The following is a 12,122-nucleotide window of genomic DNA, read 5'->3' on the forward strand; positions in this document are numbered from 1 at the left end:
TTGAGCATAACAGAGCACCCGAGAGTTTAAATGAGCAGCAACCTTAGATTTTATTCCCGTAAATCACATCTACACTATGACCTCCTGCACATACCTTAGTAGCATCCTCCCAGTCCAGTCTCCAGGTAGTAAGAGGGGGAAAAAGGGAGAGAAAAAAGAGAAAGAGCTCTTCTTGTCCGGAGCTTAAATAGGGTCAATGAGGTCACAGGCACAAGCCAATCAATGATGAAGGTTACATCCTGAACTTGACTGAGACTTCAGAGCCAGATCTAGGTTCCTGCCATGGGTGGAGGTCCCATCCATGAAGGAAGTCCCTAAGTACTCAACTCTTAAGCACATCCGGGATAAAGACCATTGGTCTACTTACATCTCAATTGTGATTGCCTGACCTTTCTTTGGACCCTTACAATATTTTACTTAATATTTTGTAGTTAATTATACAGTATATTCTCTTTTTTCCTTTGACATATGAGGTATTTTAAAATAAATGCTTTCATAATTTTCAATTTTTCTAGTAATTTTTGTCATTTAAAAATTATTTTCACAAAATATTTTTAGAAAATTTTATAACACTCAACCAACCAGCAAATACAACAAAGGAATAAAGTGAATAACAGAACATCTTGCAATAGTCTTCAGCCAAAAGGAATAAAATTGACTAAAAATAATAAAACCACTTAAAATTTAAAAATCAAATTAACTTTTTTTTTTTTTTAACATTTCTCTTGTTGGTTAAGTAAAATGTAGATAGATTTTGTTATAGAATTTCTATTTTATACGTAGTATGTATTAGTTTTTCATGTTCAATTCACAACAAATACTTGTTCCTTGGGTCTATGTCATGAGACCTCATAATGAGGTTCTTTTGGTAATTAAATAATTTAACTCCTTTGAATGGGTTTCTGTTGGCTAAATTTATTCAAACAGATTACTCCAATACCATGACTTCTATTACAAATTAGAGAAAGTCATAGAATGTACATATGTGTGTTATATATGGATTGTTAATGTATACTAAATATGGAATTTGTTTTGTTACATGATAACTCCTTCTACCACTGCAAGTTGGCAACATTTGCAATTTCTAGTATTAGAAGAAATCTTGGCTCCAAGGCTGGATTTTTTCTAAATCATCTTAATACATATACATATCAAGAAACCAACCCTAGTGGTAGTCTGCTTATGTCCCATATCTCTTAGTAAGTCCAGAAATCACAGCATTTGGCATCCATTCCTAACAATTTTATGAAAAATTGAAGAAACATCTACATTTTGATTTTCTTCAATATGTAGTTTGTGAAATTGTAAACTACTATATAAAACTAATTGTCAACTTTTATTTTAGCTTCAAGTTATGGTACTTACTGGGATTTCCCCTCTTTTATCAGTTCTATGGTGATGGCAGGGACTATCTTTTGCCTTTTTATGTAACATACCTTATGCTATTAGCACAATGGCTGGCACAAATTAGTTAAGACTGAATATATGTTTAGTGGCTGATTGTCTCTTTTGGATGCTCTATATCATCATTTTCTAGTAATTCATTTCATCAAAGCTTTGCACTTGAACCCTAAGATCAGGTTGTATTATTTGTTCCCAAATGGTTTCAACTACCATGGTTTTTAGCTATATAGATAACAGCATCCTCAGAATCCCCCCAAAAACCTTACACATGCACTTAAATATACAAGTTATTGAATTGGAATCTGTTAGCATTATAATATTTCTTTTCATAATGGTAATAAGCCACACTACTAATACACTTTGCAGTACTTAATGGTTCCTGAAATGTAAAAGTTCTTTAATCGTGTCACTCATTGTGAAATATTTTAGTTGTCCAGAAGTATGGTTGATATATAGCTTACAAGGTGAAATATTGAACATATTAGACATTTTAAAAGATTTCTTTGTTTTTTCAAGATGGTTTCCAGAAGTCCAAAATATTTATTACCAAGGCAATAAAAAAAAGCAGTTACCTACTAGTGGTTCCAGTGCAAAATTGGAAGCTTTCTTCAACTGTGCTGCAACTTTGATGACTATACAGCTGCAGAACTTAGCCTTGGATTCAATGCAGGACTTTACAGATTTGATTGCACAAAGGCCGGTAAGTAGGTTTCCCTAATGGTCATATATGCCTACTTATTTATTCACAGTTTTTCATAAAACATTACTCAGATTTCTCTTTGAAAAGGAATTTTAACCTGTGTCCCTGTTTAGTAAAACTGGTGCAATCATTTTCATAAGTCAACACCAACTGAATATTATTATAAATAGATGATAATGGCAAACTATTTATTTAGGTAATAGTTCACTTATTATTGTAGGAAAACCTGAGGCACAGCCCTAAAGTAGCTGGACATCTGCAGAACTTTTCCATAATGACTATTTCCACTTTTCCCTTCAGCGTTCCTATTTAACAAATTGTTAATGAGGTAATGGGAATTCATTTTCTCACAGAAGCAAGGGAATGGGACCCAGCATATTTAAGATTGTCCTGTAAGACATAGATATGTGTATATATTGTCTTATCTGGTTTCTTTTGTGCAACATAGTTTTCCTTACTGGAGGGACATGGGAGTTATCTGATACCAAGGAACTCTTGGTATATCCTTATTTCTCTAAATACAACCATTCCTTTTTCCAGCTGGCATGCTGTTAGCCCAAAGAATGAGCTCATAGCCAAGACCCAGTCAACTATTAGATGTTTCTGCCCCTGGTTGGATTAGGAAAAGTTCTTACTCGTTATTGGAAATTTCCACCCTGCCACAGCAGTTTTCCTTACCCAGGCAAGGTGTTAAGTGATAGAAATATAAAAAACAAAGAGAGATAGACACTGATCTGGGTGGCTTATGAGTTAGGAGGAAGAATCAACACATAAGAAATAGTGGTAGTTGGGAAGGAAATTTTGGTTTGGGGATCCAGAGGAATATGGATTGATTCAAGGACAACCAGTGGACGTGCCCTTATTGGAAGCAAAAAGGATTTTTAAAAATTGAATTACTCTCCACAGAACAGGAGATGGAAAACCAAAGGTAGGAAAGGTTTGTATTGTGGCAGATTAACATGGTATTATGGCCCATTTGGACCTGAATACTTAAGGACAGAGGCATAAAGGCAATTAGAGAGCTAGGCAATTAGGAATCTAGATGTATTTTGGGATCTAGATAAGTCACTTAGGACCTAGGCTTTATTGGAATAAATGAGAAAAAAAAATTAAATTGGTTTGAACCAATTAGAACTGGTTTAAAGTGATTTAGATTGATTTTAACCAGTTTGATCTGTATTGAAATGATTTGATCAGAAGTATTTTAGACCAATTAGAACAGGCTGAATTGTATTAAACTAGTTTGGACTGGTTAGTCCTGGACTGACTGGTTGGTATTGGTAAGATTCAATCTCAACTGGATTCAACCAGTCTAAATTGGATAGAAGAGACAATTAGGCTCTGTACTTATGGCTGGGGGTATGAATAGGCTTGTGGCTCTGTCCCTAAATATCTAGTTTCTTAAATCTTTTAATGCCTAGGTCTCTTAAGTGCTTAGTTCCACAGTGTTTAAGTGATTACATCCCTAATTAATTACCTTAGAGTCTAATTCCCTAAGTACCTAAGTTTCTAAATGTCTAGATCCCTAGTTGTCCAAGAACCTAATCCGGAAATGTTTATGTAACTAAGCATCTAGATCCCTAAGTGCCTAAATGCCTAAGTGCCTAGATTGTTAATACCCATTTCCTTAAGTGTTTTAGTCCCTAAATGCCTAGTTCTCTGAATGTCCAGGTCCCTAAATACCTAGATACTTAAGTATCTAGAAACTTAAATGTCTTAGTTCCCGGTTCTTTAAGTACATGGGTGACTAAGTGCCTAATTCCCCAAGTATCTAGGCCCAGAATTTCATTCACTTTTCTGAAGTAATAATTATTTATATTTATTGCAATGAAAATTATTTGCTATGTAATTTTATATAAGTGATACATATACAACTGAGAAAATTAATAAATACTTCTTTGCATCTTTAAAAATGCAAAAGTCTACTGGACTTTTTAAAGTAATTTCCTATTTATTTAGTAGTCAGGCTTCTAACAAATTAAAATATTCAAAACATCTTCGAGATAAGAACTAATCAATAAGAACATCAATATTTAATAGTTAAAACTAGTATAGGCAGTATATAATGATCTTCCCCCATCCCCTCAAACTTTATAAACACAATCTAACTTGAAAGTTAAATTTGAATTAGGTCTAGGAAAGTTCTGCCTTTCTTTGAATCCTCAATACTTTGAACATAGTAAGCACTTAATAAATACTTGTTGACCGACTTCCAGAGAACAATAGCAAAGGAGTAATGTGTATATATTTCATTAAATAAAAATTGGACTTTATCTTGTGCCCTTATGTCTTGTCTGCTCTGCTAAGTGAGTTGAGTTTTATCTCCTCTCTTTTCCCCATCCCCAAGTGACCTAGAAAATCTAGTGTCCAAGGGAAGCTCCTGGAGTGAAATGCTACTGCCTCAAAGGATGAATCAAAGTACCAATAAACTATCAACTCATGTGTCTACTATTTGATTCCTATAAAGTCTTGTTGGTGATAATCTATACATATATCAAGGGCTTCCTCATAGAAAATATGAGAAGGAAATAAGCAATTGTTTGCAAATGATTTTCCATGGCAGGTCACATCATTGTAGATACATAAAATGCACTAAAAATATAAATGGTCTAAGACTCTATTGTGCTTATTTGTTGGCTAAAGAAAACATTTCATTCAGTAGAGCAAAATGATACCTTAAAGGTTCTTATCCAATGAGACACTTCTAGGCAGATGTTAAAATCATAAACAATTCATTGAAAATTATAACAAAAATATATTTTTAAACTTTATTTTATTTTAAAAATAATAATAACTTACTTTTCAAAATACATGCAAAGATAGTTTTCAGCATTCACCCTCATAAAGCCTTGTGTTTCAACTTTTTCTTTCTTCCTCCCCACTTCCTCCTTCCCTAGATAGCAAGTAATCCAATATAGGTTAAATATATACACTTCTTCTAAACATGTTTCCACATTTATCATGCTGTGAAAGAAAAAAAAAAAAAACAAGCAAGAAAACAGCAATAAAGTCTTCTCTCTGGATGCACATGCCTTTATCACAAGTCACTGGAAATGGTCTGAATCACCCCATTGAAACAGACATATCTTTGATTACCCTCTCATTGTTAATATCAATTGAAACTTAAGATATAAGCTCCCTAAAGGTGTATATTCTTGTCATGAATGATGTCCTGGACAAAGACCAAAATGGGACTTCTATGTGAGATCTTTTTAATGTTCTAGTTTATAAATGACATTATGTTAATTACTTTAAAATATGTAACATTATGTAAAGATGTCCTTTCATATCTTTCCACTTTTTCTTTTCTTATTCACTCCCCTCCCCCAATTGCTACCCTTATCTTTTTCCTATTGGCATAAATTTCTTCACTTTCTTTCCTTTCTTAAATTATTCTTCATATTATTATTCTTATGCATCTGGGAACTTTCAATGGATTCTTAATATTTTTGAAAATTATAAATCCTTGGTTATATCTTCTCAGTAAGAACAAAATATGCTGGTCTTTTCAGTTAGAGAAACAGTGATAGAGTAGCCACTTGATAGGATTTAAGAATGAGCTTCTTTTCCTTTAAAATGCTGATTTTGCCAAAATTGTTTTCTTTTACAATGTATACTGATTTCTACCCCAGCTTTCTGATAAGAGTATTGAGAACTGGAAATAGGGTATGATGTACACAAACTGCACTAAAGTAAGTAGTTTCAGATCCTTTTCATTCTAATCAGATTCTTATAATGGCTGATAAAATAAAGAGACTTATTTTATTAATCCATTTTAACACAATTTAAGAAACTTAAAAATGAAAATGTTTTATGATAATTATGCTTAATAAAAATTTATTTTTGAACATTTTATTTATGTAAAGGATGTTCTTTCATCCTTTTTTATAATATTTATAATGCTGTTGATATTTACAATATATTTAGGATACGTGTTGAAGGATTTAAATTTGTATCCTATCGATAATCTTAGTGATTTGACTTCTTTGTGATTTGTCACTAAAATGAACAAATTTTAAACTTTTTAAAAGGATTCTGTGCGAGCTTATGAGCATCCAGGTTTTATAACAAGGCTGATCCTTGAAAATGAAGATGTTAAGTTTGAACCTGAATTTAATGATTATCAAGCAATTTTTCTAAATATTTATGAGGTCATGATTAAGGCTGTCAGTCTTATACCAAGAGTTGAGACTAAATTATATGCCAAATGGGTAAGTAATTCATATATTTTTATTTTTTTAAATCAATTTAATGCCATGAAACTTAATTAAATAATATAACATCATTATTATGGAAATATGACAGTTATCCTAATTTTTACAGAATATTTGTTCTAGAAAAGTTTTCTTAAAATTAATTTATGTAAAGCAAATCTTGTTTTCTTATTAACTTAAGGGCTACTATTTTATATATGTTATATTAATCTGAAGCCCAGGTTTGCAGGGTTGAAGCTTGAGTAACAACTTGGAAGTAAAGGCTAAAGGATAGAAGAGTGAAAACTTAAACATAGGTGGGAAGTAGCATGGTGGATTTAAGTCCAACCAAATGAAATGGTGAACCAATATGGAGGACCACTCGGAAACTCAGGGTCCGATAGTAGAAGTATAATTTCTGAGTTGGAGAATGATACTAGATTATAGGTAAATATTAATTTAAAAATAACCAATAAATAGCAGAAATAGTAAGATAGTGAAAATTAGTCATTTTAAAAAAGAAAAAAAATTGTATTTTAAAATTTTAAAGAGAAATGGAGTAAAAATGTATTTCTAATATTTAACATATTAACTTTTCCATTAACAAATACTCTAACAATCTTGATTAATAATATACAATAGAGAGCTTATCATTTAGATCCCATTAGTCTGACTCACTTCTCTAAGTATATTTCATATTCAAACTGGTCTTGTTTTTTCTCCACATGACATTCTATCTCTGTTTTCTGAGCCTCTGAACAGGTTGTCTACATGCCTATAGAGTGTTTGCTCTCACTTCTGACTCATAGAATCTTTCTTCTCAAGGCACAATTGAGGTGACATTGCTCATGGGAAAATTTATTTTCCCTCATTGCCTTAGTTTTTAGTGGTATCTTATGTCTTGAATAATCTTACATTTCCTATATCCCTTAAAAGTTGTCTTCTCCAGCAGTAGACTGTCAATTCCATGAAGATGAGGGTTGTTTTTAATTTTGTCTTTTTATCTCCAGTGCCTGCCATAAGTCCTTATACATAGTAATCTTGTCTTGCATTTAAAAAATTAATATTCAAACTACGTATACCAGTTGCATTCTGAAGTCATGGATTTATTTGTGATGCAGAGAACTTTTTTTAAACAGTTAAGTTTATGGTCTGGCTTTATAGAAATGTTAGGGAAGAAAGTATATCATTGTGAAATGAATCGTTTTGCACTACTTCTGAAAATATAGTTTCTTTTATTCCAATAACAATACTATTTAATCAAGTGAAAATATTTATTGAGTAAAGTATGTATCTAATATTTTTAATTGCCATGCATGATACAAAAGCAATATAAGACTCAAACTCTGTTTCTAAGAAAAACAACAAGAAGACCACCTATATATATGCACCAATAAGAAAATAAGATAATCTATAACAAAAGCTAAATTACTGGGTCCATGAGACCAATTATAAAGGAAGAGACATAGTAAAACACATTTAAACCATATATTCTCTGTGTTGGAACTCTTATCATGCTTAGAAAAACAAACTTAGAAACCACATGATAAAGTAGATTTCCTTTTAATAAATTTGATTCCCATTGTAGTTTAAACCACTTTATTATGTTTGAAGATAGTCATTAAGTTGTCTCTTAGACTTTTTCCTCATGCTTTTGCTCATAATTATTTACTAAACTCTTAAGAATATTCTTTTGTTTTCCATTGAACTCTGCCCAAGATATCTATGTCCTGTTTTATTTGTAGGTCTCTGAATAGAATATAGGGATTCAAAATTACGACCAAGAATCAAAAACACTAAATTTTTAAATAACTGCCAATTTATCTTCTCTTTTAAAGCAATGGATGTTCTCTAACTTGTTGGAAACATAAAAGAAGGTTGAAAAACATTTTGGAGTGAGAGTCTTAAGTTTTTACTAGAACTGTTATGAGTCAATTACAAAATATTCACTGGAGGAATTTTTTTAAATTTTAATTAATTATCCTATAGTATAACTTAAAAATGTGACCCATTTATAATATCAGAAAACAAAATACAAAAAAATACAGACTGATGTCTAAATATCCCCTCCAGTTTGGAATCCTGAAAGTCTATAATATGGCTTGAAAGTGTTATGAGTGATGTAATAGAACTATGTCTCTCTGATCTTTCAGACCAAATTTGTCTCTGTTTTTTAAGAGACAGCCTAAGAGAGAATCCTTGGAAATAGAGACAGAGGTGGATTATCCCATTTTTGCCATAGATTTTAGATTTTCCAGATTCTATAGTGCCCTGTACTCTTAAGCATCCTTGAGAGGGAGAGTGGTGACATAAGTCCCCTAGTTAAGGGTACTTCTGCTAAAAGATGCAGGAATTCCAAGTCCATGCATCCCCAATCAAGGAAGTCTGTTGAGTGTAGAGCTCCCAACATCCCCAAACCCTCCAGGGTGTTTGGGCCTCTTTTGCTATAGAACAGAGACAACAGAGGCAAGAAAAGGCTTACCTAGGCTAGGAGGATATAAAATTTTGGGGATACATAATGGTCACCAAATGTTGAGGGGGTGGGATACCATAATAGCAATGGGGGTCCCCAGGCCAGAGTCGCAGGTTTTGCAAAAGAATTCATAATCCCAATCTTCAAACAAGTTTTTTGGCAAAAATAGGTTTATTTCGCTGAGAAACCCTTTTTTCTCAGTGACCTGCTTCCTGATTAGGAAGATAGCAAATTTTGGGGCACAGAGTCTTGTTTTTAATTAGCCTTTTATGGGTTGGGGCTAGGGAGCTATTAAGGGCTAATTTCCAAATCAATAAGAAGTTGTGATTGTTTCCCAGACCAGAGTGATTCCCAGATCAGTTGGAGGTGGGAGTTTACCATAGGAACCAGGTAGCTGTCCCAAGGGAGATTCAGGTGAGTTGAGATCATTTTTAGGAATTTCCCTAGGCCATGTGGTCCACTCTCCACAAAGATCAGGGAGATACAGTTCTATTACATCATGAAAATTGGGACTATATCTCATTTTTTTCTTTTTATATTTTTAAGACTCTGATTCATTGCCTTTAATATGCTACACATTTATGATCATCGAGCATAAACTGTTAGATAAAATCAGAAAGGATTTTAGAAATTATTTAGTTTTCTTATTTTAAAGATGAGGAAACTGAGGCTCAGATAAACAGTAGCAGCAGAATTTGAATGCAACTCTTTTGACTTCAAATCTTATATTCTTTTAGCTTATACTATCCTGCTTCCAACAAAAACTGAGATTTGTGAATGAATTGCTATAAGTGATAAATGACAATGTATAACTAAGGTCTGTGTTCTTCACCAACCAGGAAAGTAAATCCCAGTCAACTACCTTGAAGCCCATAATTCTGGATGAAATATTAAATGCACACCAACAAAAGATTAAGGATGTGATTCTTGCTGAAAGTGTTGCACCCACTGAGCATCTGAAATATTATGATAAGTATGATTTCTTGATTAATAAACAAGCTGAGCGTGATATTGATAAATATCTTGAAGAAGACCATAATTATGAGGAAACAATAGAAGAAATTCGCAAATTCCAAAAGCTAAGTGAAGAGATACAGTATACATCTAGAAAGGTAAATAATGAATTTTAAAGATAGTGAGAATTTCACTACTGTTGCTTCTAAATTTCCTTGGGACAGGAAATATTATAATACAAATAATTGTTCTACTGACAAAAGGATATGCCTCATTTACCACCACTCCCTACTCTCTACCCTTCATCCACCCCTCAAATCAAGTGATCTAAAGAATTCATTGCTTTCTATAGAAATGTATTACAGTAACTTAAGTTCTTCAAAGCATTTGAAGAACCAGAGTACTTGATGAATTGTTTCACTTATGAAAAATTACTTTGTATAAAATAAAATGTACCTAAATTTCTTAAGCTCTTTGTCAGGATTTAAAAAGAAACAATTGCTAAACACAAAGGAATGTTCTCCAAATAGCTAGTCAAATATTTAGGGTAAATAGGTATTACAAGATAACACTGAGAAATACAGATTAAAAATGTAATAATACATTTCTTAGTGACTGAATTTTTCATTCTGATGTTCCAGGTCATTCGCTTAGGAATATTTGAACTGCATTGTGAGGAATTAATCAGGGCTTTGGCAAAGCGAGCAGATCATATTGCTGGAAGACTTATAGCTAAAATGTTCAAGGACCATCAGGAATTAAATATGAAGTAAGTGAATGACATTATTTACTTACAAGTTGGTTTTTTTTTTTTCTATTTTAATTGGATAATCATTAAATAATCAGCTCAATTCTTCTTTATGGTAATGGAGTGAAGTTAATGGCATGGAGAATCTCAAAGACAAATAATCAAGTTCTCATTTTGTGGGACATTTTATATTTGGCTTAAAATAACACTAATATTAGTTTCTGGTTTGTTTAGTATTTTTTTTCCATCATGAGTCAATTAACAGTGCGGAGTTGGCCAGGGGTTTTGGGTTCTAGAAAAATCTTGTAAGGGATTCAGAGTTTTTGCAGCTAACAAGACTATATCAACCATACATAGTTAGTATGTTTTTCCTAATTCTGTTTATTGCATTTTATATCAGTTCATACAAGTCTTTCCAGTTTTTTCTGAAATCTGCCCGTTCCTCATTTTTTATTGCACAATAGTATTCCATTATATTCATATACCTTAGCTTGTCTAGCCACTTCCTAGTTGATAGGGAGTTTCCTCAATTTCCAATATTTTGCTAACACAAAAAGATGGCTATAAATATTTTTCCACATAAGTCCTTTTCCCTTTTTTATGATCTCTTTGGGATATAAGTTTGGTTGTCTTTTGAATGTAGTTCCAAATTGCTCTTCAGAATAACTGGATTAGTTCATAGCTCCACCAACAATTGCATCAGTGTCCCAGTTTTCCCACATGCTCTCCAACACTTATCACTTTGTATAAAAAAAAAAAAATTGGGTCATATGAATCAATTTGATAGGTGTGAGGTAGTATCTTTTTTTTTTTAATTAATAATTTTTTATTATATATATATTTTTTATGATATTATCCCTTGTATTCATTTTTCCAAATTATCCCTCCCTCCCTCTATTCCTTCCCCCCGATGACAGGCAATCCCATACATTTTACATGTGTTACAATATAGTCTAGATAAAATACATGTGTGTGAATATCATTTTCTTGTTGCACAATAAACATTAGATTCCGAAGGTACATGCAACCTGGGCAGACAGATATTAGTGCTAACAATTTACATTCACTTCCCAGTGTTTCTTCTCTGGGTGTAGCTACCTCTGTCCATCATTGATCAACTGGAAGTGAGTTGGCTTTTCTTTATGTTGAAGATTTCCACTTCCATCAGAATACATCCTCATACAGTATTGTTGTTGAAGTGTATAGTGATCTTCTGGTTCTGCTCATTTCACTCATCATCAGTTGATTTAAGTCTCTCCAGGCCTCTCTGTATTCGTGAGGTAGTATCTTAAAGTTGTTTTACTTTTCATTTCTCTACTTAAAAGTGATTAAGTACTTCATATATCCATAGATGACTTTGATTTCTTCCTTTGAAAACTGCTTCTTTATATTCTTTGATCATTTGTCAATTGAGAAATTACTCATATTCTTATAAATTTGACTCAGTTCTCTTTATATTTGAAAAACGAAGCCTTTATTAGACACACTTGCTGTAAAGATTATTTCCCAGCTTTTTGCTTTCCTTCCTAATCTTGGTTGCATTGATTTTATTTGTATAAAAGCCTTTTAATGTAATCAAAATTATCTGTTTTGTATTTTGTAATGCTATTTCTTGTTTGGTTATAAATTCTTTTCTTCCCCATAGAACTG

The 12,122-nt window shown here is 32.4% G+C and overlaps 1 protein-coding gene across 1 annotated transcript in view; it reads left to right on the forward strand.

Moving 5' to 3' along the window:
- DNAH7 (dynein axonemal heavy chain 7) overlaps positions 1–12,122 on the forward strand; it is a 278,808-nt gene that overhangs the window by 62,327 nt on the left and 204,359 nt on the right. Inside the window, exons 10-13 of the mRNA XM_074302814.1 lie at positions 1,921–2,104; positions 6,136–6,315; positions 9,610–9,882; positions 10,366–10,493. Coding sequence (XP_074158915.1) covers positions 1,921–2,104; positions 6,136–6,315; positions 9,610–9,882; positions 10,366–10,493 — 765 coding nt within the window. The remainder of the gene's footprint in view (positions 1–1,920; positions 2,105–6,135; positions 6,316–9,609; positions 9,883–10,365; positions 10,494–12,122) is intronic.

Source organism: Sminthopsis crassicaudata, chromosome 3, assembly GCF_048593235.1.
Source record: "Sminthopsis crassicaudata isolate SCR6 chromosome 3, ASM4859323v1, whole genome shotgun sequence".
NCBI lineage: Eukaryota > Metazoa > Chordata > Mammalia > Dasyuromorphia > Dasyuridae > Sminthopsis > Sminthopsis crassicaudata.